Source organism: Fringilla coelebs (assembly GCF_963513975.1).
Source record: "Fringilla coelebs genome assembly, chromosome: 1".
NCBI classification, from domain to species: domain Eukaryota; kingdom Metazoa; phylum Chordata; class Aves; order Passeriformes; family Fringillidae; genus Fringilla; species Fringilla coelebs.
The window spans coordinates 57,160,122-57,187,844 of NC_140028.1; the positions used below are offsets into that span (position 1 = coordinate 57,160,122).

Below are 27,723 nucleotides of genomic sequence, written 5' to 3' on the forward strand. Positions count from 1 at the left end.
TCTTAAGGATAGAACATTAGATCTATTAACTTTCAGAATAGCTGTACATTTTGAAAATGTGGGAGATTTCTTATTTAAAAAAAAAAAAGATCTGTATGTGGACTTAATTTTGCAATGAATTTTTTCTTAAATCCATCAACATAAAATTACTAGTAGCTCTTGTGAGACTATAATTTTATTGGGTAGCGTTAAGGAGGATTAAGCCTGCATTTTCATGATCATGTAAGGCAAAGCTGAAAAACTGATCTAAAGTTCCTTGTTTGTTTTTAAACCCCAGCCTTTCCTTAAAAATGTGTAGAGTTTTAAAGTTGAAATACATACATATTATTGTTATTTTCCTAACAATGAAATAATATTAACTGGTCAATTATAAATAATCATTTGTTTGTAAACTAGACATATTTTAAAATATTCCCATATTTAGGAAAAAATCATAACCCCATTGGCTTGCAGAAAAATTAAGCAAGCTTAGAATTAGTGAAGTGGAAAAGGGAATTAAGACCATTTAATCACTTTCTAAATAAGAACAATGGCTCACTAAAATAAATTATCTGTGTTTCATAAATGGGAAGTACTTTAGAAGGTATCCCCCAAAGGTAGCCCTTTGGAGTGCTGTTGGAAAACAATCAGCTCCATTTCAGAATGGTACTTGCCCAGTGACAGTGTGAGTTTGGCTTTCTCTTTACAAAGTTCTTCCCTGGCCAAACCTCTCAGTAGTTTAGCATTTGGTTTCAGTTTCAAGGGGGGAAAAAATGAATCCTGTATCTCAAGTTTATATTCCATAAAGAAAACGTTAAGTCAATATTACATCTGTTATTGATAATTTTGACTGGACCTAGAAATTCCAGTAATCAAATCAGAGAATTTGCTGTGGGTATATAAAATAAGTATGTCTAATAAATGTAAAATTGAAGATAATTCGAATGTGCTATTAGAAGAGACTCTAGATAATTAAGTTAACCTGTCTAGAAAGACAGGTATGTGTTCAGTATGTTCCTATAAAAATAAATCCAGTAAGAATGGCAAAATATCTTACTATGTAGCTTCTGCTTTATATTTTAAACTTCAACAATATTACCATGGTAAGTTTGTTTAAATGTTTAAGGAGGTCAGCCTAAACCTTGCTATGGCTTGCAATCACCTTGCTGAAAAAATAAGGGAATTAAACAGACAGCCTGACATTTATCTCTGCTTTTTTTCTCTAGTGATGGAAATGAATTAATGCAGGAAACTCAAAAAGCCAATGTAACTCCAAAATGTTGCTGCTCAGTGACAGTGTGAATCTTTTCCAAGTTTAGTACAACCAAAAGTCCATGACATCTGTGTGATGCAGGAAGCAGTGGTCCTAGCATATGTCACTGAGTATAGCAGTACTGTCCTGCTAGTAAATGCTGTCCTTGCTGTTGTATCATCATGCTCACCAGCAATAAAGTAGATATCAGCAATATTCAGATATGTATGTAACCCCTACCTTATGTTTGTTTGACAATATTTCCAGTGTGTGCTGGGTATAAATAGTTTTCTTCTCATATGGCATTTCATATTGACAAGCACCCTGTTTTTTCTGAGAAGAGTTTATTATTTCTTGGGAGTGTTTACTATTTGTCTGTACAAATATGATTTAGATGAAGATATAGTTTACTATGGTTAGGAACCAGCTGGAAAAAAACTCTAAAAATCATATTTGTCATTAACTAGTCCTTCAAATGCAATGCCCTGCTATGCATTTCTTGATGTCTAGATATATCCTTGGGTTCATATCCTATCAATAAGTGTAATTTTAATCAAAATGTAGACATGATTATACTAAGAATTTATATTGCAAGACAGCAATCTAAGTTAAAAGGCTTAACATGTTAATATCTGAAAGCTTATTTATAAAGTCTATGATCATGGTAGGAGAAGTGTGAGGAGGAAGCTGGAAGGAGAGCTGTATGTTTCTGCATGTTCTTATGTTGATCTGCTTTATAGGCAGTTTGTAACTGCGTGCCTGCTAAGTTAAGAAAATAGTGGTAGCCCATGAATTATGAGATTTTAAGTAATTTTATTTTTTTAAGGTTGTCACAGCTATAATTATAATCTCCTTTTTGAATCAAATAGCGGACAGCATGTGAAAATTTGTATGTATGCTGATAAAGGCTATTTTGAGTTCTAACAGGTATTATGAATGCTTTCTTTAATGGAGGTCATGATGGAAAAACTACAGATGTATAACTCTAGGTAGCATATTTGTAAAAATCTTCATTCAGATTTGGGAGTTTGTACTTATAAACATTATACATGTATATATATACATGTATATAAACTTTGGGCTTCATGAGGATCAAATCAAGGGAGTAAATGAAGTTGTCAGTTTTTTCTGATATAAAAAGAAAAGGTGTCTCTCCTTCTAGCTCAGTAAAGCGTTACTTCTCCAAAATGTCACTGTCATTTGTATAACAAGTTTTTTTCAATCATGTTTCAATCTATTATATTGCAATACTAGTTTTGGGCATGGAAATTGATTCCTTAATTATATATGTTATCACAATTCTATGCAAAGGCATGTATTAGGTTTTATTGTGAAAATGTAAAGAATAATGTCTTCCTACCTGTATCCAATTCAAGATCAAAAAAAAAAAAGACAGACTTATGTAAATTATGTATATAGTTGCTCTCTATTACTTACATGTTATTATTATCTCATTGTAACACTGTGATCCAGGGAAAAAAAAGCTGAAGTCATACTTTTTTTTTTACTAAATTAATAAACCCCTGCTCATACTCACCACAAAATCAAGAGGCGCTTTTTCTCTTTTTGTTTAAGGCAGTGGAACTTTGGAGGAAGCCACTCCAAGCAGAAGGAAGAGCAACATTTAAGTCAGCCATTTTCTCATTTAAAATCATTAATGCAGAAAATGGGAAAGGCATATGGCAGCATAAGAATTGTACTTTTGCCCATTAGTTGAATGCGCTGATGGTGCTGAGTAACTCCTTTTCAAATGACAGTGATCAATTTTCTCATCCCTACCATTAAAACTCTTTTCTCTGTAGAATTTTCTAGATTGCTTTCTCTGCTAAAAGGTATCAGCCATGGATTTGAATTTAGCCTAAGTCATGAGAAATTGGGATCTTTGGCCTGGAGTCTCAGTAGGGAGCAGAGAAGACCAGTATTTGCCAGTGTATTACTTCATCTCCTCCATAAAGGAAAGGATAATCCTTTCTCTCCCCTCTAGCTGTGTGTGTGCCTAAAATTCACTTCACAAGTAAGCTGTTAGTGGGCAATTAATCACCAGTGTGCATTAATTACAGCTACATCTTCTGTAGATACTGTTTCTCGCTGTAATCAGCCCCTCTGATTTACAAACCTAAATCCTAATCTTTTGATGCAGTTCTTGCTTTGTACAGATCAAAATATTAAATTTAAGCATTTTTTATACTTTCATGGTGAGTTGTTTACCCTTAAATAAAGATGAAAGATTTTAAATAAAATGATCTTTCATCTGTGAGTCCCTTTTTAACATGCCTTAAACCACTTCAGCAGAGGTCTTGAAGTTTCCAATGATTTAGTCTTGTTTTTTTCTGTAAAATTGCATTCATCACGACTTGTTTTATTGGAGAAAAACTACACATTATTGAAGATGGATCTATTTATTGTTTTCCTGGTTCAGCAACATGGTTTTACTGTTCTGAATCTTAGAAGTCTACTGAATTAAAAAAGGAAAAGAAAAAAATGTCCTATTAATGTAATGAAAGTATAGATTTTGAGTTTCATCTTCAAGCAACTGTATCTTCTCAGATAGTCATTTGTGTCTCTTACGTATTCATCATGATGTAGAGATCTCAGTGGTATATAGTAAAAACCCAGTAATCTAAAATTTCATATTTTAGATTCAATTTTTTTTGGAAGACTGTTATTTACAGGAAGTTTTACCTGATTGGAAAGCCTCTGTTTTCATAAACATTCAAAGAATGTCTCTTTTCATTAAATATTCTCTAATTTAAATAAAGTTTACATGTATCAAACGTAAAACTCCACTTTGTACTGGGAATAAAAGATACAAGTTTAAAATGAGAGTAAGAAATTGATAATGAAAAAGTAATCCCCTTTGGGTTTAAATTCTGTAGATGTGAAATTTGAGAAAGACTTTTCTTATTATATTTCCTTTGGTACTTACTCCAGACAATGAACTTTTAAGATTTATTTCTTTGCAGTAGCACCACATTAAAAAACCCCAAGAATAAAGTGGAGGACACAGAGTCATTTTGAGCTAATACTTTGTTCTGCCTCAGAGTAAAGTTTTATGCAACTGAGAATCAAGTAGACCACATACTGCATTATGATTTTACAGATGATTTCAGTCAGTAATTGCTTTGAATGAGTTTCTTGACACTTCCAATGCAATAAAAACCTTCTTGACTCTCGTAGTAGCAAGGACTCACATCTTCAAAACAATACTTTGAGAGTTTGGGGGAAAATTTTGCATTTATTGGACAATGGAAACAAAGAAAGAAAAAAATGTATTCTTTCAGGAGGTTTGTTATTATGAAAGTCATGTACAGTACCATGCAGGAAAAATTTCCTAGCCTCTCTACATTCAAAGAGGGCAACAATAACGCTGCCCTCTGTGCTCAACCCAAATTGCACAACTTTTAATAAATCTTAAGTATTCATAGCCTTAAGTCTTGCTGTAATTAGTCATGTTTTGCCAAAGTAAAAATGGGAGATTGCAAAAACATCCAAGTGTGTTAGTTACTGTCTGCTCCTACTGATTTAATGCAGAAGATATTCAGATGGCTGGAGTGAAAGTCATATGTTCAAAGGCATTAGGGCAATGAAGCATCTAGTGGAAATAGCATGCAGTTTTTCTTCTGTTTATTGAAAATAGTTCTTTTCACATTGATTTTGTAAAGGAAACTAATACTCTTAAAATTATTTATCTAATCTAACAATATTTCTGATCTTCAAGTGACAAAATTTGACAATACTTCAAAGATAAAACTGAATAGTTAACATATTGGAAAAGAAAAGTGAAAGGAACTCTAGGATTTGTACCAGTTTATTTGGGTATTGGATTCTTTTACTAGACCATAACATAAACACTTGAAAATGGAAAGGAGGCATACTTTACATTTGCACAGAAGGTATTAAATTTCCCATTCATTTAAAAACCAGCACTATAACTTTCCCAAGAGGAATAAAAATGTTGTGGGAGTAGACTAAATCTGAAATACTACCAATTTTTAAGATAGAAAAATGCTATTGCTGGCTGCCAGTAATGGGGTAGCAGCAAAAGCTGATGTGATAGCATCCTCTTTGTGTTATGTTCCTGGTGACAGACCTTTTTTGGACACTTGACTGATGGCATGGTGTTTATGCCATTCCCACTACTGACACGCTGCCTGAGGTTATTTTACTTTCATGCCATTGCAATTTAACATTAATAACAGTTGAAACAGGTATGACTTGACAGTCCTGGGGAACTGTATAATTCCCACGTCAGATTCTTGTTACTGGCCCATTAGTTTCAGACAAAATGTAAATGTTTCTTCTCTGTTTAGGCAGGTTTTCATAATTCTTTCTTTGCACTTTAAAGAAAGTTTGAAAGCTAAAGAAAGTTTGAATTGAGAGTGAAATTTTGCCAGGCATATTTTTAGGTAATGGTGTCGGCTCACTTTTGGTCTGTTGGATGTACTGAGACTTGATAAACATTTGTGGTACAATGAGAGCCAGTAGTCTCCAGCATGAAGTAGAATACATAATTTTAAAGAATACTTAGAAATCTACCCTCAAGGACTAATTTATCCACTGAATCACATTTTCTTCCTGGAATGGCATCATTCATTTCTGTTGGACTAATCACAGACTAAGGTGATATACACTTCTTTTTAATAGCAGAAATTGCCATTTTCATGAAGAAAAAAAGGAAGACAAATGTCCTATAGTTACATTAGCAGTAGTATGGAGCGAAGGAAATTCCTTCCTTGTAGGCTATTCATTTTCCCATATACTCTCCGTTTTTCAAACAAGTTGTCAGAGTTCTGTTTCTGTATGAAAACTACATTCTCAAGCAGCAGTGCATTTGGGGAACTTTGCTTCTTACTGCTTTGATGGAGAAGAGTTTAATGGACAGTAACATCAATATGACAAATCTTTTAAAATACTTTTCTTGCCTTCAAAAGGATTGACTTAACACTGTGCATGTTTATATAATAGACAGGACAATAGGCAATAGTAGCTGAGTGCTGGTTATATGAAACTTATCAGACCTGCAGAAACAAATGGGATGTTTTCATGGAAATGTCAGTTTTGATATATCTCAATAAATACAGGCATATACAGCTGGCTATTTGCAAACACAGACACATAATTAAATTAATTATCAGAACCCAGTTCTTGATAAATCTTGCATCTCCAGATAAGTGGGGCAGAAATAAGAGTTTTAAAAGCTAATAAATGTCCTTTGGTAATTATCACAACTGTACTGCCCTTTTAAACTCAAGTTTAAAATAGCAAATAATTGGGAAATAAAAGTTTCTTTTTGTACATATTTTTTGTATAATACCTAGACCATATCTTCCCTCACTTAAAAAAAAAGTGCATTAGCAAAATATACCAATGGATAAAGCATAAAGTTACAGAGTATGTGTTCATATTCTTTAATTTTCATTTATCTTGATTGCTGCATTATACAGTATTTGTTAAAGGAAAAAAAGTAATGCTCAAATGAAAGGTGTGTATATCTTTAAAGTAATGGTATAGTCAAAAATATGAATGATTTTTAATAGCTGTTATTCATTCAACAGTAAGGGTGTTATCATATTAAAATATGGAAATGACAAGTTTTTTAGGAACTTGACTCACCAAGAGTATTTCCAAAGAATATTTTCAGGCTTCCTTTACCATGTTTTGCCACTGCTAGAATATGTAGCATTTTCAGTGAGTTAATATGATTTAACAATGTATGTGGTTTTCCGTATATGACCTTGTCTTTTGATTCAGTGATTTACACTTAAGTAATGGCAAAACACTTTACTCCAGGTGAAATATTCAAAAGTCACCATTCAAGAAAAATATGAGAAAGTTTTCTTAGAAGTAGTGTTATTTGAAACACAAGGAAAAATTCTATATATGAGTCTCACATGTCATAAAATACCATCAAATGTAGTTGGTCAATAAAAAAAATAATTTTAATAAACCAGTTGCTCTCAGAGTTGCAGCCCATTATCTCTGTTCCTTTCTACTCGAAAACAAGTTTTAGTCTACATACAGAGTGATCTTCTCTTCTTTCAAAATAAGTACAATGTGTGTCCCCTTCGTTGCTTACCAATTACCACTTAATGAAAATTTGCCAAATTCATGCATGGGCAGTGTTAATCATTAATATATTATTATACAAAATAAGCTCTATCCCTCTGTTCCTCTGGGCCAAGATATGAAATAGCCACATTGCTTTAGATTAGTATCCATATTTGAGTGTGTGATGTGCTCTAGTAAAAGTACCCAAAGTAACAGAGACATGGTTAGATAACATATTTTAAATATTTATAAAATCAAATTATTTTCAAATGATCAAAGGATGATCTATATCCTGATAAAGGATAGATGTTTCTAAGGTATTATTGATTTTGATAAGAAATTACATGCCTGCAGGCAATAGTACTATTTGCTAGTGAAAAAAAGAAAAGGATTAAGTTGCTTCGTATATTTTATGTGGTGCAGTATAATAGCACATCAATCCTGTGGGAATTCTATGATATTTTTTCTTATTAACTTCTAATTAAGCCTGAGTGATTTTTAGAAGAGATAAACTGCCACATTTTTCAGTATCATCTTTCTTTCTCGGTAGAGAAGATCAGGTCTAAATCCTACTAATCTAGCCAGGAAAGAACCTCCAGTTTCATTCAGAGTAACAATATTTAGTTGTATTTATGCCTCTTATAGACATCATTTAGAAGAAAGATGAACTAAACAATTTGTAGAGCAAATACATAAAAATATTTCAGAAATTAAGAAACTAACATTTCAGATTTAGACAGTTTGACATCAGGTAAAGCATGAAGATGTAAGTGAGGTTTTTTGATTTACACAAGGACTATGTTTGTTATCCCCCTCTAATGTTGTACACATGCTGTTTCCAGCCTAAATTTTTAACCACATCACTTTTTGTGGGCTGCATGAGAAGGGGAAGAGACCTGTCTCTAGGAGGTGCATATAAATTGAGCCCTTTTATTTATAAATTCAATAAACTGATGCTTATAGTGGTGGAGTGGATCTCCCAAAATGGAGGGCACTGGACTGAGCAGGAGGGGTCAGCACTTCAGGGCTTTATCTCAGCCTAGAGGCATCCAATTGTGCTGGCAGCTTGTGGTGGTGCGAGATGGAATGCTGCTGTAGGATTCTGCCACTTGAGCACAGAAGGGAAACGTGAAAGAATGTGAAGTTACCAGGATTCAGAAGGTGTTTGGTGAGGTCCACACACAAAATGCTTCCTAAGTTGGGAGTGTGAAAACAATCTCTCCTCTAGCCTTAGAGATCTAGAGGATCTAGAGGCCAGATAGAAAGAGATCTAGAGGGTTTCTGTGGACAGTGAATTTGAAATGTGTCCGTGTATATGTTTCATTGCCATTCACCCCCTCTCGGCTGAGAATGTCGTGTATAATGATTTCTTTTAAAGTGTAAGTAGCAGAAGAACACTTTTGCTGTGACAAAATCCTACCTCTAACACAATTTGCTGACATTATTTCATCATTGCTATTGTATCAACAAACCAATGTCATCCTGTGGTACCACCTATGTCCAAGACAGTGATCAGACTTGGTACAGCACCACTGCAATCACCTGAGAACTGAAGCAGAAATGACACATAGCCTCAGGCATGACCTAAAACTCAGATCAGCTGCAGGAAAAGATTGCCAATAGCAAGTTGAGTAGCAAGCTTACAGATTCGTTCCCTGTAATGTTTCTTGTGCAGTAAACAGTTCCTATTTCAGGTTGCCCATCTCTTTGCATTTTATCTCACCTCATGAGATTTTTATTGTAGAATTTTATAATTAAATAACAGTAAAGATAAAAATGCAGGTATTTTGATTTTATTTATAGCTGTGAAAGCATGCTTTACAATTTATCATTCAGTCCAGAAATTCAGTTATCTTAAGAGGAAAATAAATTTTTCAGTGACAAGTACCAGTTGCGACTAAAAACTCTGCATTTACCACCAATAAATCTAATCTACATGCATTAAAGAGGACAATTTTGCTGACACTTTTTTATTACTTGGTTCCACTGTAATATTTCATCTATTTCAATATAGGCATGTAATCAAAATAAAGAAGTAACTGAGATATCTTTGTTTCCTAACATGGTGCCTGGCATTCTTAAAGATTGCTGCCATGACATTTATGTACTGTAAATTATAATTAAAAAAAATTGTATCATAAATAATATTTAATTTGTTACTCAGAAACACAGAACATTCTGGAGACATTTTACAAAAGAATGGCGGGTTGCTTTATTGATGCGCATGGTGAAAGGAGAATCAAGGGTTTGGTTTTGAAGAGTAACTCACCTTTTACTAAAAAAAAAATGTTTCACATGTCCATCAAGGAAAAGGTTGAAGGCAATTCCCTGAAAATAAGCAATAGCTATCAGAATGCATTAGGCAGAACTAACTCATAACTACCTTCATACCCTTGACCTTCCAGACACATTTGTAGATAACGTTGATTCTTCTGACAGCAGACACAAATCCTCACAGTTCTGTGGGCAGATATTTCAGTTCTGCATTGAAACTATATTTTCCGTAGCATCAAGTCAATCATTTCTGTGAGACAGACATTTTGAGTTATACAGCAGTACAATGCATGCTATAGCCTACACTTTGCAAAATATAGCCATGATCCTATAATGCTGGTACCAAGATAAGTTTCTTCTGTATGGCAGTGGGAGAATGGTCTAATCTGGGCCTAATCATCAGTGTCTGGCAGCAGTAAGGCAGCAGCTTGAAATAAACTGCCAGTCAAACACTCTGAGAGGGGGCTTCTGGATCCAAACTTTCAAGACCTAGATGCTCCTGTAAAAGAGATAAGTAAATAGATTGTGGAGACAAAACAAGGACACCTAGAAGAAACAGCTTCCTAGAGCACTTCGTTTGTTTCCAAAAACATCTCCTGGAAATTTGGTGTGAGAATACATATAAGTTGAATTTGTAGCTTTTACATGAGTCCTCTTTTGAATATATATTGATGTTAAACTGGATTTATGGGATTACCAGTGTGTTTCACTTTCTTCTCAGATATTTGTAATTGAAAGGTTAGGTAAGTGTTTGTTTACCATCATCTCATTCTATATTTTCAGTACAAGCCCTTGCAGTCTGGGTACAAGCACAATGAAAAAAAGTAATAAAATGCAGATTTTGTAAAATACATCAAATGTTCTATCCTGGCCACACTCCAGGAAAAATTGCAGGCTTTAGATAGAGCTATGCATTCTGTCAGCATATATATTGTTCTGTGACACAGTTTAGGCAGAAAAAAAGAAAAAAAAACCCTAAGGGAGCACTTGCCAAGATTTGCACTGTCACCTTTGTGCTACCAGCTTTGCCCATCGATTGCCTTGCCTTTATCTATAATTGGAAGCAGATGTTGGGTAACTCAATGGCACCTCAACTCTCTTACCTGTGTGCTGGCACCCTGCTCCCTTGCCCCATCCACATGCTGCCAGAACAGGGCAGCGTGGCTTGGGGTCCAGTTCTATCATCTATGTCCCTGGCATGAAACCCTCTCCAAGGGAAAGTGGGATTTATAAGGTGTGGCTTCGGTTCAAAAGACCTCACAAGTATCCAAGGAAATGGCAAACTGAAAGAGGGGAAGGGAAAATATACAGGAAATTTCTTCAGGTATGAGTAGAATAATTTTGGAAGTAGGTGTTTGAACAAACTCATCTTCCTTATTTTAAAAGCTGTAAAAATTTCCTGCTGTCTAGAGATAAGCCTATCCTTTCCTTACTTCCATCAGGGAGGATGGATCCATAGCACTGTTGAAAAAACAGTGTCCTGTTACCTCAGCATTTTCTTTTCACCTCTGAAGATAAATGTCATCTGTATGTTACTGACACAATGTTCTGTCTCTTACCACTAGAAGGTGAGGCTGTTATGAGAAGACCAACTTTGGGAATCTGTGTCCTGAGACAAAGGCTGCAAAAAAGCAGGAAGGGTTAAGGGACACCACTTTCCTCAAAACACTCTGAAGAAGCACCCCCAAAATCTTGTGACGACAACCATATTTGGTTCTCAAAAATTCCAAAATAGGCTCTGTTATTTCAGCTGGTTGGCTGGGAACTTAGTCAGCTGCTAGCCAGAATAACTCAGGAACTCTACGGATCTGTTCCTGGATTATTCAAGATGCTGAACAAAAGAAGGTATCCAAAGGTTCTTGGAGACCTGGAACTGTGTGCCTGTCTCCCTTTCTTGTGCAGCAAATGTTTGTATGAGATCTATGTCTAACCAGACAAGGATTTGAGGACTGTACCAATTAGGCTCAGAGGAGTTTTTCTCAGATAAAAAATTTCACTAATTCCAATGATTCATCATCACTAAATGCTTTGGGGCTTGCATGCAGTATTTTTCTCTCTCCCAGTTTCAGCAGTGCATTGAAGAGATTGTCACCAAATTGTTTTCCAATGTTCCCAGTAAAAGGATTGGAAAACCTGGCAGTTTAATGCAAATGTTTCTAGATTACTGGAATCCCTCACTGTTCAATATGATCAGATAGAGACTGACTGTGACCATGGATGCTCAGTGAGTGTGTGGTGCTGAGCCTGCTCTCCTGGAACTTTCCCTTAGGTGAAGTCTTTCCTGCAAATAAAGGACAATCAGGGTAGTTACATGATTTTTCTTGGTTGTAGTTTCATACTGTGTTAGCTCCAACTTGAGATGATGCGTGTTTGACCAAAGCCAGGGATTTCAGGATGTTAAATTTGGGAAGTGGATAAGATGAAGCTGAAGTTGAATGGGAGGATGTTGAGTTGTGTGTGGGAATTACACCTTGTGGGATCCACATTTTGGTGGACTGGCAGATACAGAGCTCTCATGTTGCTTCAATGGGAAAGTCAACTCAGAAAGGACTGGGAGGTTTAGAATCTTCTTATAAATATTTCAACTAATGCCCAAGTTGCCCTGAGACCAAAAGAAGGTGAACAGAACTGAAGAAATTAATTATTCAGAATACCTTGGCAGGCATAGTCTTTCACTACAGCAGAGCGGGAAGTTTGGCATTTGAAGAGCATTTTATAACTATTTTTCCTTTGCTCTTAGAAAAATGCTCTAACACCTTTAGAAAAAGAAATTACCTTAAGAGTTCAGACTTGTCTAAAAAGCAGTAAAGAATATTTCAGCTATTATATATGAAGTTTTTCTAAATTGCATTTTTTCTTTCAAGAGGGCCCACTAGAAATATATTGCCTTGAAAATTCACTATTCAGCTTCTTTGTTAGCTCCGCCTCCTATCCTCAAATTTGAAGATGGAAGATGCAGTCCTAATAGTGTAACCCTTTTTAAAAGTTCATAAATTGAGGCAAAGAAATTATTGTGGGACTTTATGCTAATAATTCATGTTTCAACATAAGCATATTGTAATAAACCTTGTCAGTAACAGAAAGTATTGATTTAACTTCACACCTTTTTTTTTCCATTTTTTTTAAAATATCAACATGAATGGATTTCTTTCTGTTTTCTCAGAATTAGAGGCAGAGGAGTGGTGCAAGCATCTTTGCATGGAATGTCTAGGGGCCAGGCTCAATGATATAAGTCTTGGGGAACCAGATTTGCTTGCTGCTGGAGTCCAGAGAGAACAAAATGGTAAGTAACTTTTTATGTACTTCTAGATCCATTCTTAGGTGATATCCCATTTCATCTTTGCTTGTCCCTGTTGTTGTGAGGACTTTTCTTTTGCTAGTAACTGGAAGCACATCATTAGTAAACAAACATTTGGATATGCTTTTGAAGATCAAGCCTAGTTTATTTTATTTTTTTTTACAAATAAATATTATTAAATTCCAAGCCAAATAATAGAGTGACTTTGTGTCTTCATTGAGTTCAGATTTCCCTGTCATGGGAAATGATGGCCATGACCCTTCTGTTTCTGGAAAAGATGGCTTCTGTGCAGAGGAATAAAGCAGCAGCTGTTGTTTGGCAGCCTTTTGAGGACAGCGATGAACATACCAACAGCAATTTGGACTACAAAACACATTTTGGCTTTAAACTCCTACCTGTCTTGAATATTGAAGTCAGGATCATCTAAATGCTGTCAAATATGGGTGAAAAGGGCAGTGACAGATGTTAGTCAGCACTAAGCCTGGGTTGTAAGTCTTCATCTAAAGGCTATTTGGATTAGACACATGCGCAGGAAGAATGCTAGTGGATGGAATAGGCAATAACAAAAGAAAATCTGTGATTACCCTGTCATTTAATTCCTATTAATGAACACGAGGGCAACACAAAATGCGCTCATTTAGTCCTCCCTAAATTACAGCTCTCAATGATTATTACTGTCTTGATGCTTTCATAAGATCCAATAGCTTTCAACAAAGTAATAACACACACTGCCTCCATGGTCATAAAATATCAAGCCAACTATCATTATAAACAAAATTACGTAATTAAATTATAGAATGTATGGCACTGTATTTATTATATTATTTCCCTGAACCTAATAGCACACAGCATGAAATATACAGGAATCTTTAAGGAATTCTGTTCAAAAAGCAGACATGTTGAAATGGGATTTAAAAGACGTTCAGATGTTCATGAAGTTGTTTACCTGCTATGAGACACAGAATTCAATTTGTAGTCTCAAACTACTTAACAAAGGGAGAGCTACTAATGTTGTAGGAGAGTGATAATGATCAGACAGCACTCAAAGCACCCCATCTGCTATATGTTCATAGGCTATAGGTGTAAAACTCATCTGCATGCTGCTGTAGAGAGAACTGTGTGAACAGGTGGAGGTCTTTCACAAATGTGAAAGGAAATAAACCTCGTCAAAAAGCCTGGGATGTGAACAGAAAAGTAGTTTGGAATTCGTCAAGCTCTTTCTGCAGTGAATTCATGTACTCTCCAACAGCCTTTGGACATAGATGGAAAATATTACATTTTATAATGTTCCTGAAAGAGATCCAGTTAGATACCCATGACCTCCAGGAGGGGTATATTAGTTCTGTTGTATGAACTAGTCTTGATTCAATTGCCTTAGTCTAGAAATTAATTGCAGTGTTCCCAACCAGCATATATGAACATAATTAGCATCTTTATTGTTCTAAGTAAATAAATGAAAGGAAACAAAGAGGCAAAGCATGTATTTGTTGTACAAATCACATGAATAATAATGCATGGAGGGTATCATTAGCTGTATTCTTTTAAAACAAGTGACTGAATACATATAATCCAATATTTGACGAGCATGCTCTTCTAAATCATTAGTTACAGTACCTCAAACAAGTAATTCTGATACCTATCCTCATCCTTCCCTCATCCCCTTGATGCACAACTTTGCATTTTAATAAGCATGTTTGAAATTCAAAGTTGTCTTGTTCAGAGGCAAAACAAATTCTGTTGTGGCTGTCTTTTAATCAACCTGGAAGAAGGAAAAAGTGCAGAGATTCTTACTATAGCTATGAAATTTGACATTTTCTTCATTTATCTGTGCTGTAAGAACCCGCGGTTGCACTCAAATTCCTGTAGCAGATTTCTTCAGTTGAGTGGAACCATGCCTTCAGTTTGTACTGGTTATCTTATTCTGCAAACCTGGCAGTGTCATTCCCCACATGACAGTGTTTTTGAGAAGGTGGCTAGTTCCAGGGTGGAATCATTTGGTGATTTGGGCAGCATCATTTCAGACATTTAGTTTGTTTTCTTGTACATTTTTCCCATAGGCAGCTTTTGCACACATCCTATCAAAAACAGTAGGTAGTTCAAAAGATACCTCAAAAACTTTTGAAAGTCAACTGAGCTTTTGCTTATAAATATTCTTGTTGAGCTTTTGTTGACCTGAAACTGAAAGGTCAAAGTTCATTTTTCAATTGAAAATTCATGGACAGCGGCTATGCGTATGAAGCCTCTAAAATCTTGCTCTTTGTGAAAATGGCAGCTGTGTCACTCTCTGGATAATTTTCCTTTTTGTGTTACATAAAAACTGAATACCAGTGTAGTACCTTTGAATGTCATTTCTTCAAAACATATTGTGAGTGTGTCAACTTCATAGAATTCCTCTCGAGTTAGTCCATTTATTAATGCTTACTTGAAACAGAGATGTGAGAATACAGTTTGTAAAACCTGTAACAGAGTCTCACAGCCTCAGCATCTAGTTTTATGCAAGTTCTGTTACCTGACCCATACAGAGGCTTTCTTTCAGGTCACTGTAAAAAAAGATGTCTCTTACTGTTTCAGCAAGACCACAGATTGTAATAAATATTATAGTGTTAATGGGTTTTCAGATTTGGATTTTTTTTTTTGCATTTTTAAAAGCTAAAAGACATTGAATGATGGTGTCACACTGTTTAGATCTCTATGATATAACAGGTGTTAATGCATTAATCCCAAAAGAACAGGTGTATTAAGTATTAATTGCATCCCATTCCACTGAGGTTTTTTCAAATAGTCACTTTTCACTAAAGATTTTCTGAAATGTGTAAAATTTGGTAAAGAAACCTCTTTGGACTAGAAAAACTAGCCTAATAAGGTTGGGTTTTTTCATGAGCTGCTTTACCCTTTCCAAGAGATAATATTTTTAATATGCAGCATTCTTCATGTGTTCAACTACTTGCCCATTCTTGGTCTTAAAGGACATTTTAATGATGTAAGGGTACTCAACAAACATATCAGATAAATAAATTGGCTCTCTCTCAAAAAAAAACCCCAACTTTCTGATGTGTAGTTTTTTTCCTGTATGTGACCACCAGGGCCACTAACCTCAGTTTGCAACATTTGAAATAATGTTTGCTAATTGTTATTGTATACATCCACTAAAATTGCTGCATGCTACTTGTGTTTTTATACACAAAAAATTAAATTTCAGAAAATATTTGGTCAAGAAAATATGTATGGTTTCTCTCATTTTTTTAATACATATTTTTATTATTTCTGAGCCTGTTTATCCGCCCAGTCTCGCTCTTGTGGCCCTTCTGAGATGAGCTTGATTTGAGAAGGGAAGACACCTGATTCTCTGTGGCAGGAATGCAACAACATGGTTTGCAAATAATTTGCTCCAAAGGCTGGCCAAGCTGTTGTTTGGTGTGCAAAGGCTGTGTAATCACAGGGCAGTTCTGTCACATGACAATAGAAATCTAAGGTACTCCCTGAAAGAGGCATTTATAGCTCTGGGATGGTCAGGAAGTGTCAGGGATCTGTTTCAGCACAGCTGAGCTGTTGTTTGAGCCTCCAGCACTGAGCAATTCTGCAGTGGTGACAGCAAAATGAGGCAAACCATAGAGCTCCTCTGCTTATGGCAGAGGGCTCTGCTGCTGTGTCTTGTAGGAAGGACAGAGAAGACATCTAAGCTGCTCTTGTGCAAAGCACATCAGTAACAGGAAGCTTCTCCCTGGATTTCGGCTCCATTATTGCTTTCCAGAAGTATTACCACAAGTCTTGCTGCGTAAACTCTGCTGCAGAAAATGACTATTAGGTGGTTTTCTTTTGAAATTTAAGGCTCACAGCTAATGGCTGCTTAGCTTGGAATGATGCACAAATTCCAATTAAACTGACATGTGAAATGAAGCTTCTGTTGCCCTCTAACCATTTTTCCTTCTCTCTCCTGAAAATCTAAGTGATTTGTTGGTGTACCTCAGCCCTATAGCAGCAACCTTGTTTCTGTTTAAGTTTCTTTTCACACTGAACATGGTCTCTAGCATTTATGAATTTCCCTTCAGATTATTTGCCAAAGAATTAAAATACAGTATGAAAGGAAAAGCAGTAGAGGCCTCACTTCAGAATCTTATCCAGGTAATTTATGTAATATAATGGCAGTGAAGCTTTATATGCAATCAGAAGACAAATAATAATGCACAGTTATAACTCCATGAAAGAAAATCTGGACTAAGTTGGATCTGATTACACTGTTGACAAGCCTTCTAAGCAATATGCTGTGATCTTTCATGCACATTTCATAATCCTTAGGTTTCTCAAGCTGCTGCTAGATGAAGAAGTTGTGAATGTAGAGTGTTGACTTCATTTGGAAAAACTGGAAGCTTCCAGCTCTCAATGCATTTGGAAACATTTGCAATACACCCCAAAACATAATGACAAAAACAAATCTTGGGTTTTTGCGGTTCTTCTTTCATTTTTATCTTCCAAGGTGATGTCATATCTAGAATTTCTCCATTCTCATAATGGATAGTGTGTCCAATGTGTTGCTATTTTCATTTTTTATAAAATGAAGCAATTTGAAAGATGTAGTCCAAATGGACAATATGCAATAACAGACTATATTTAATGTGAAAAAGAAATCAGAATATTCAAGATCATGTTGGTTAAAAAAAGCAGTATGTGCAGACTATTAATCAATTCCCTTTTTAGGAGCAGGTGCATCTGTTTGGCGCAGATTCTATTTCTATCAGTTTTAAATACTAAATAATAGCACTAAAATAGTTGAATACTTGTACTAAATAATTTTCTTTTAAACTTTTCTTGTATTAAACTTTACTTATAAACTTGATGTAAAACTTGAAGAAAATGAGCAAATGTTAGATCCATCCTTTGGTACTATATCTTATTTACTCCTAACTCAGTCCTGTGATATCAATATGAGGCTTTTTAATTATGTGTTTTGAGGCTTTATTTTAAAAAAAAATTACTCCATGAGAAACATAATTTTTACTTTCAAAGTCTGGAAAAGTTGGAAAGATAATTGAATTTTTGCTTTTCCTCCCTGCCTAATATTTAAATTAGTATTTCACAAAATTACTTGCTTTGTAAGTTTTTTGTTCTTTCATTGGTTTTACCTTCCTTTTTTATTTAAAAACCTTCCACAGGAGCAGCAGTCTTGCTTCCTGGATTTTAATTGCAAGAAACTCATTAATTCTTGTTAGTAAAAATGTAGCTTTTCATAGTGAACAACGTCCTTGAATCCTCAGAAGAGGATTATGAGGCATTTCTTTGTGCTACATATTGAGATTACAAACGTCAGCCAAAGCATAGAGACTTTGTAATTACATTCACAGAGCTGACTTGTTTTAGGGCATTTTCTAGGGTCTGTAGAATATCTGTAATTTAATACATAAAAGCACTTTGCATGGTTTTTATTCATCTTCTGTTATCCTTAATCCATTTTTATACAATAGGTTTGTTTTTTGAGTTTTTTTAAATAAATGAAACACAGTTTTATTCAGAAAAGTAAGGTGTTTACAGTTTTAATGTTAATCCAGTGAGACTTCAGATTCTTCTCTACCTTACTACTTACCACTGAAACAATTTGAAGTACTTACCTACCTTTATATTTTTATTAAGATGCTTACATTTTTAATGAATGCAAAAGAGAATATTTATAAGCAAAGGCAAAAAAATTTCTTCTGAAATCCTGATTCCTCACTGCATACAGCAGAAGGGAAACATTCTAATAGCCCTGAGATATGAATAAACACAAAATCCTACAGCTTCCAGACTTTAGGCTCTCTTTCCACCTGAAAATTAGCCACAGTTGGTCAGCAGCAGAAGTCTCACAGGTGGAGGAGTGTCTTTCACATATAAATTGAATATTTGTTTTCAAATCCTCTACTTATTTATATAGGTGCCACCAACCTGACTGTCACCTTTTATAAGTAATTTTTTACCCATCATTAAAGCTGAAATGAAACCAAGCATCTGGATTGCAAGATTGCAATGTCATCTGGTCGGTTTTCCAGCTGGGATGATTTAATCAAAGGAATCCAGTGATAAAATGGCAGCCTCAGGATCACTGGGCTCCCATCAGTTTGCTCCCCCAGTACAGCTGGAAGGCCAAGAGCATTTTGGAGTTGCTGCCAAGTCTCTGTCTCAGTCAATATGCTCATTTTCATAAAGATTCTTATGCTCCTATGCCCTGGAAAAGCATTATTAAATGTCGTATTCTTGCCAAAGCCCAAATGTTAAACACCTTTGCATGCACTAAGTGTGTGATGAAGCATTGCTCTGCTTATTCAAGGAGATGGGAAAGATCAGTCACACTGAGTGAAATAATAAGTGTAGCAATATATCAGCAATATTTCCTCATCCTGGCTCCCCTACTCTCTGAACTTTGCTGTCACCTGTTTAGAGAAGGGAGGAGGCCAGGAATCCAGAATGCTGAGGAATTGTGCCTGTTCAGTCCCAGTCTTTTCTTGTCCAACATCACATCTACTTGTTTGCTTTCTTCCATCTCCCTACTTTCTGGGTCCCTTATTTACTTCTATTTAGCTTTACTAGCCAAGGGACTGTTATTATCTCATCCTACTCATATGCAGATAGTATCTGAACCAAAGAGAAGCAAAATAACCTATTCAATGTCATTCAGAAGATTTGGTGTCAGAATTCAGCTGGGATTCCCAAATCTGGCCTATGATGGATTTTTTTTTGCATGGCTAAATGTAAGGGCAAAACATGCCACTAAAGATGGAATGACTGTGTTACCATTAACTAGATACCTGCTCAAATATTTTCTGAAATGGAAAAATTTGACCCTGCATGCTAATTAATAAAACCCTTTAATAGTATCTATGCTTTTCCATGTTCTCAGCTGCCCATTATTCAAAAGTATAGGTTTTGTTCCAAAAGCAAATCTATCCATCCTCAGTGCTCTCCAGCACATATGTTTGTACACTTGTTTTTCTTGCCAATTTGATTCAGTTCCAAGGGTGCTACGTTTTGCCCTGCAGCTGATGTTCACTTTAATCAGACATACTTCCTTTAATCCCTGACATCTCACCTTAGACACTGACCTCCCATGCAAAGTCAGCAAATGTCTCCTGACAGTTTGAGAATACCATATGTCCTGAATGCCCTTCATGCAATAATATCCTCAAACACATCACAGAAGTTGAGCATTTCATGACTAACCTGGTAACATCTAAAGCCTGTTGAAGTATTTTGTGCCTTCCACACAGCAGTTTAATGTTAACTTCAAAAAATAATTGTACCTTTTCATTTTCTCTGCTGTCTGAGGCATTCTGTCGGTGAAGATGGGGAAAGAGAAAGATTTTCATTCTCACATAGTAACCCCATCCCCCATAGATACACCGTGTTATTTCGTGTCATGCAAGAGAGAAAGAGCTGACAGGCCAGTTACTGCATCTTTCAAACAGAGGAGGGAAGGGCGATAACTGCCAGCACAGCAGTGCAGAGCTGGAGTCTAAAACATGATAAAAGTACACAGCTACGAGGAATTTCTGCCTGATGATCCCAGTGACATATGGATACTGAAAGGGTGTATGTAGATACATATATGTATATATATAATTGCAGTGCAAAGTGAAAGTTATCTTGTTCACCCCCATGCCCTTCCCAATGTGGTCTTTGACCCACTGCTCCCAGGTGTGAGTCCTTCCATTTAGTTTAGAAGGCATTACATTACACCCCTGCCCCGTGCACTGCTCTGAGCTTTAGGGGCAATTCTCCTCAGGGATCTCTGCAGCCTCTGCTAATCTGCTTGGGCTGTCTGTCACAAAGACTTTCACAAAATGTCTGGGGTGTCACACATGGGATCCTAGTCATAAAATTAAACTTCTGGGGCTAAAACCCATTAGTTTGACTAATGAGAGCTTGGGCTTGGGAGAAGAGGTTGTGACTAAATGAATAAATTGGGGAGCCATTAATAGGACAAAATTAAATTGACTGAAACAGAACAACATTAGGGATGACAAGTTTACTTATAGCTATGCAGCAATTTTTATTGCTCAGCCAGCAGTTCCTTGCTTTCTCTAATTCCTCAGACTTTTGCCACTTTATTCACACACACACACAAACTCACATTCATACTTTATGTCACTTGAAATATTTTAACTGTTTTGTCAAACACACACACACATATAAATATATATATATAATGTTTAAAAATTAGAGACATAATGCCTATGATAATGAATTTCAAACAGAATGTGAAGCTAATTTTGAGTGTTGCAGTAAATTTCTGTCACTTAAATTTAAATTCCTTCCTAATTGTGAGAAAATTCAGTTCCAATGGTAGATTAAAAATATTCCACACCAAACCCTTTTTACTTTATCAAGTAATTGGAGGAAACTTTCCTATCAGTTGTCTCTCTAAAGAACATTTTCTTAATATTGTTATTGAATAAGCATTGCTCATGCTCATACTTTGAATTGTTCTTACCTTTTTTCATCAACACCTTCAGGCAGTAGAATTGACATTTTGCATTTTTACCCATTTCAAAGGTGAAAAAAACCAGTGACAGGAAATTTGTGAATGTACTGCTCCCTCCCATATGACACTATTAAGCCCTAATATTGCAATGCATGTAGCGTTAAAATACAGGCTGGCACTTCCAACTGTACAACCAGAAATTGAACTGAGTTTTTAATTCTTTGTAGAATCAACTCATAGAAACATTAGTTATTCTTCAAAGAAAATTGAATTTGTATTTAAATTTCTCTTCCTAATAATGTTTACTTCCTTCCATGTGAGTTAATGGTGTTCTACATCACCTTGGTTTTTTCTTTTTTTTTTCCTTTTTTTATGGTTTGTGTTTTTTTTTTTTTTTTTTTTTGCATTGCTTATTAAATCCCATGCAATTCAGGCACTTCAGAAAATTATTAATGCCCTTGACCTCCTACTGCAATAAGTGCACTTTGCAGGCAAAGTGCAGCTGATAGTGATTGATGTCATGACCATAATAATATATCATGTTGAATCAGATGTTTCAAGAAAGCAACAGATGAATAAAATTGTTATTAATTTTGAAAATATAAATTACTTTGGCAAATAAACAGAAACTGAATGCAAGGAATGTAATTATTTACAAGCTTCAACAAGTAAACTTGGATTTGCAATTTCAAGGGCAGCTTTTCCAAGAGGCAATGGCTGCACATATGTATTTTGCCAGCATACCTTTAGTTCTGTTTTTTGAGAGAGGAGTCTCTGCCAGAGTTCTCATCATTGTGAATTTTGATTTGTAAAGAGTCATGGACCTTAATGTGAGGGTAAAAAAGGAATTCAGTAAAGTTGCTGCAACATATGTCCAAGAGGACTTTGCAGATCATCTGTGGAAGATGTTTCAGACTGCTGCATCATTTATAAGGGGAAGAAAATGAAGATGATTCTCCTCTTACTCCTCTCTTATGCACTAGCAGGACAGCTTCAGTAGCAGTGGATTCTCACCTCTGTTAAAGCCAGAAATTTGGTTTTGATTTCTGGATCATCAGAACTAAAGACTTTATTTCATTTTTTTTTCCCCTAGTATAAAATCTTACTTTAACCTGTGATGTTTTACTTTGTGTTTTTTTCCAGAACGATTCAATGTATACCTTATGCCTACACCAAATTTAGATATCTATGGGGAATGTACAATGCAGATCACACATGAAAACATCTATCTCTGGGACATCCACAATGCCAAGGTCAAGCTGGTCATGTGGCCTCTGAGCTCTTTGAGGAGATATGGACGTGACTCAACGTGGTTTACATTTGAGTCTGGAAGGTAAGAGCTAAGGAGATGCAAAAAAAGGAATAAATGAGCAGTGGTTTTTTTAATAAGCAGTCTGATAAATTAGATATGCCTCTCCTTATAAAGCAAGATAGAATACATGGCCTCTCCATAGACTTCCCTTTGCTGAATATTACTTTTCAATATATCCAAGCCAGTGTTTGAAAGAAATGTTAATATGTCTCATATTAAAAATGAGCTTAAGCTCCCTCTGACTTTTATTTAACTGTGATTGAAATGTCATTCTTAAGGTTTATGAGTCTCACTGTGTTTAAACACTAGTGTGGTATGATTTGAGTACTTTTATGTAGAAGAAATTAATTCTGGATCATGGAAAAGGCTCATCGCACAAGTATGAATGGAATAACTTCCATTACAGTGGATATTACTCTTTTTGGATGTTCCTGATGACTGATTGCCACCCTAGAGTATAATTGCAAGCAGGAATACAGAGAACATTGTGAACCCATAAAAAGGCTAGCTCTTTTCCCTGCAGTTTGAATCCTCATTGCCATTTCCATCTTCAGATCAGTTTTAAACTTCCATAGAGCTCTGTTTTGTCTCTCTTTAATGCATTTCATATCTGGCCATTAGGTTCACTGCGTTTTCTACATTTCTGCACAAAAATAACTCTGCATTAACTCTCCCTCTGGTAGTGTTTCAACTTGTATTTTATGGTTCTAGACTATTTTTTTTATGGTTTAGTTTGGGTTTTTTTATGGGTCATCATACTTCTTTATGAGGAGCCTGATTTTTCTGAAACTATCTGTGAAATTACAGGTATCTCTACACTCTTGGGTTAGACACACTGTCCTTTTAAAAAAATATTTATATGCCTTTTGATGTTTACTTATTCAGTACTATTAACAAATATTCACAAAAGTACAGTTTGTGGTCAGAAACAAAATCATGGATCACATGGACCCTACTGTCTAAGGGGATAATGGCCAAAATTCCTCTGCCATTTCTATAGCTGAGAGTTACCATTTTACCAGTAATTTGTATGTCCAGAATGCTGTCACTAGACCATTTTGATTCTCTCTTAGTTTTCTGTGATGAGTTCACATGAAGACATCACTGGAGTTTTTTATTTAATATTTTTTTTATATAGCAAAAGCTGACCCATGTTTCAACTTGATTTCAATGATTAAGCTAAGGGGCTTATTCAAATATACAATTTTAGCATGAATTAGCATTTCAAGCCTCCTACAGTATTTTAATTCCATTTCAAGCCTCCTACAGTATTATAATTCCATGCTAGTATCTGAATATCATCAGCTCCTACAGTCCATGAACCACATGACCTGATGAAAAGTGGATTGTTTTCCTGTGTTTTATTATTATGAGATAGCTCTGCCTTTATCTGTCATGCTTTATTGTCTTTGATCTGATTCCTCCCTTTTTGCTTACTTGGGAGTACTTTATCTATCTGATTTGAAAATGCATAGAGGTAAAAAAAATAGATCTAGAGAAAAGTTGGTATCTTCAATAACATCTGAAGGCTATATAGGGCAATAATAGCACTCATTTTAAAATCTGTTGTTGATTTGCTTGGGGTTTTACTTTATTTTTTAATCAACAAATCATCTTTCTCGTCTTTCTGAACATGATTTTCTTTGTCCCCTGATCTGCTAGTACCTTAATACAATAAATTCCTGATGCATGTTGTTTTATCAGAAGTGAAGCACTCATCCATGTTTTATGAGAATGTTATGCAGTAAAAGTGTTGTTGCTTTAATTTTTCCCTAAGGCTTAAATATCAAATGTAGGCAATTGCTTTAAAGGAAATATTTTTGAATAGGTTATTATGTTTTAGTGTGTTTTAGCAGATATCCAGTATATGTGTATGAGGTTTGCATGAATATTAGAAGTGAGTTTTGGTATTACCTTGTTTGAGAAAATAAGTCCCTCCAATAACATAAATGGATATATTCACAAAGAGATACTACGTTAAATAAATTGATCAGAATTAAGCTTTTTGACAAATTTATCTTTTAATAAATATATTGCTTTTCATTTAAATTGAATATGAACTTGGATGTATAAAAGTGAGCTGCTCACTTGTCTAATGAAATGCAATGACTACATAGTTTGAAGAATGTCTAAAATATGGGAGGAGTGAACTCAGATTCTTTTAATTTGTCAGATTTTTCTATGTGGTTTGGCACTGAATTGGAGTAAATATGTGCCTTTGCACTATCTATGACGTTAGACTTGTCCTTATTTTTTTATTATTTATTGAACTAATGAAAGTAAGTATTCCTTGCTCAGACATTCCCTTAATCTGTCTTTTTGTCTGTCCAAACCCTGCTGAGATATGGGGAAAGATCTGTTTTGGGTGGCTTTGTTCAATGCTGGATGGAGAGATTCTCATTACCTAAAGTACCTGATTAGGGCTAATCCCATGAAATCTCTTCACCTATCAGAAAACAGTCATTCACAGCTCCATTAGGCACTACAATAGCTTTGTGTGGATTAATGCAGTTTATCTAACACAGTAAATGGATCAGAGCACATGAGGTAAGAGCGTAGCATTTACATTAACATCCAGGCTTTCCAACTAACCAGTCTTGCTCTGGATCTGGGAGTTCTGCTGGTTTTGGAAGGGTTCATTTACTTCACAGCAGCTGGTATGGGGCTGAGTTTGGGATTTGTGCTGGGCACAGGTTAGTAACCCAGGGATGTTTCAGTTATTGCCGAGCAGAGTTCACACAGAGTTAAGGACTTTTCTGCTCCTCACCCCGACCCACCAGCAAACAGGGGGTGCACAAGGAGTTGGGAGGGGACACAGCTGGGACAGCTGACTCCAGCTGATCCAAGGGACAATCCTATACTGTATGGCATTGTGCTGAGCATATAAAGCAGGGGGAAGGAGAAGGAGTAGGGGGGACATTTGGAGTGATGGCCTTTGTCTTCCCAAGCCATTGCTATGTGTGGTTGAGAGAAGCTTTCCTGGGAATGGCTGGACACCTGTCTGCCCATGGGAAGTGGTGAATTAATTCCTTGTGACATTTTGCATGTGCACAAGGCTTTCCTCACTTTTACCCTTACGATTCTCTCCCCCATCCCAACGGGGGAGTGAGAAAATGGTTGTGTGATACTTTGTTGACAGCTGGGATTAAACCACAACAGGAGTTTTGATGTTTAATCATTAATGATTCACAGGATTTCCTTAGCTTATGGATGTATATAATGTGTTCAGACACCTTGTTCTCCTTTTCTGGATATTGAATACATGGGAGGCAGTGTGGAGCTGACCTGCATGAGCGCACTTAGCTCTCCTCTTTTGGGAGAGCTGCTCCCTGTACTTGGGTCAAATTAGTCTTTGACTGTCTCTGATTTTAAGCCTCTGAAACAGGAGGTGTGTCCTTACAGAGCTGCCCACCCTAACTGTCCAGATGAAGTTGCTCTTACTTTGCAGGGGATTGCATTAGGTACCCACAATCTAAGAAAAGCAGTAAAACAGTTCCAGGTGAAACATTTGATAGTTCTTATCATGTGTGAAGATATCGTTTTCAGTCTCTTGTCCAAATTACAGGATTCATTTTGCTGATGTTGTAAACTAAACAATCACCTTATTAAAACGAACAAACAAACCAAAACAAAAAAAAAAAAAAACCCCTTAGCATAGTAAAGGCCATAAACAATGTTTAAATTCTGCTCTCTGGTAACTACAAAAGGCAGTCGTACAAGCTTTCCTTTTAGCAAAACAAGCTGTCTGAGGCATTTTTTAGGACCATAAGAGGAGACTCCCAAGAATTCAGAATTGAGACAGAAAAAAAATTAAGCACATACGGACTCCTTGTTCATTTTGAAATGTTTTTTCTTTCACTTTACTGTAATTTTGTCTTTTACATTATTTTCTATGTATGGAAGCTGTCTGGTCAAGTGTATTAAGTGGCCAGAAGTATAAAAAAAAGAAAAAGCTGAAGTCACGTTAAACATGGTGAGAAAATGAGGGGATGGGCTGTGGAAGCTCCAGCCAAAATTTGTCAAATTTTGTGAGTTTCTAGCAGAGATTTTGAGGCAAAAGGGTTTTTTTTCCTTGGATTTTTGAGAGCAGAAGGAGACACAAATCTATTACATACTCCTTTTTCTGAAATACATTTTCTTTTACTTCGTAGACAAGATGTTGAAATTTAAACAATTTCAAGTATTTCCAAGTAATTCATGCTGTGCATTCAAAGAGACTCATTGAACCACACTAAACTATTCCTTCTTTATTTGCCTTTGATTTAGTATTTTTGTTCTTTAGAGAAAATTTAATGAAATATGGTCTTCTCTATCACTTCTAAGATCTGGAATCTGTTTCTTTGGTTAAGAAAAATATTAAGCTCAGGCATTACACAGTGGTGACATGAGAATTTCTCAGATTTTTTTCCCAAGACTGATATATTCATTTTCTCTGTGGTACATACACAGATGCTAGGGTTATCTGAAGCAGAAAGTTCACTGTTTCCTTCAGGCGCTACATCTGACTGAAATGTTTCATTTGTCTGTCAGTCCTCTGTGATGATTTTTGGTGTTAATATGAAATGCATTAGTCAATTAACCCTTAAAGCTCAGTCACAGGAAACATGCTCTTTTTTGCTTGTGTGGGAGGAGGCCCCTTATGCACGTGCCTTGTGAGACAGCTGTCACGGGACTTCATACACTGTTGTACATGCCTGTACCTCCCTGAAGACAAGCCTGCAACTCCTGATTGCTGGTGGATTATCTAAATAGTAGATTAAATTTATCTATCCTGGGTTTGCAATAGAATTATAAATCATATCTTTTTAATCATTCTAAATATCATTAAAGTCATAAGCTTGTGATAGAATTTGTGAGTCATTTTGGGTTGAGCAGCAGTATGAGCACTTGTGCAGCTCCAGTAGATAATTTATCATTTCACATAAACATTAGCTCAGAGCTCTCAGCATCCCACATTTTAAATAGTTAAGTTTGCTAGGATATTTTCCTTCTTTTATACTTTTGTGATATTTTCAAAAAGCCAAATTGCCCATGATATAAATTTTCTGTGGTTTTATGTTTCCTCATGGTCCCTTCACTTCTTTCTCATATCCTTCCCACAAGTGGCATAG

General features: G+C 35.7%; 1 protein-coding gene across 1 annotated transcript in view; it reads left to right on the top strand.

Moving 5' to 3' along the window:
* Positions 1–27,723, top strand: part of DOK6 (docking protein 6) — a gene marked incomplete at both ends in the record, with an annotated part of 240,067 nt that overhangs the window by 131,873 nt on the left and 80,471 nt on the right. Inside the window, 2 exons of the mRNA XM_084213089.1 lie at positions 12,717–12,836; positions 22,444–22,633. Coding sequence (XP_084069215.1) covers positions 12,717–12,836; positions 22,444–22,633 — 310 coding nt within the window. The remainder of the gene's footprint in view (positions 1–12,716; positions 12,837–22,443; positions 22,634–27,723) is intronic.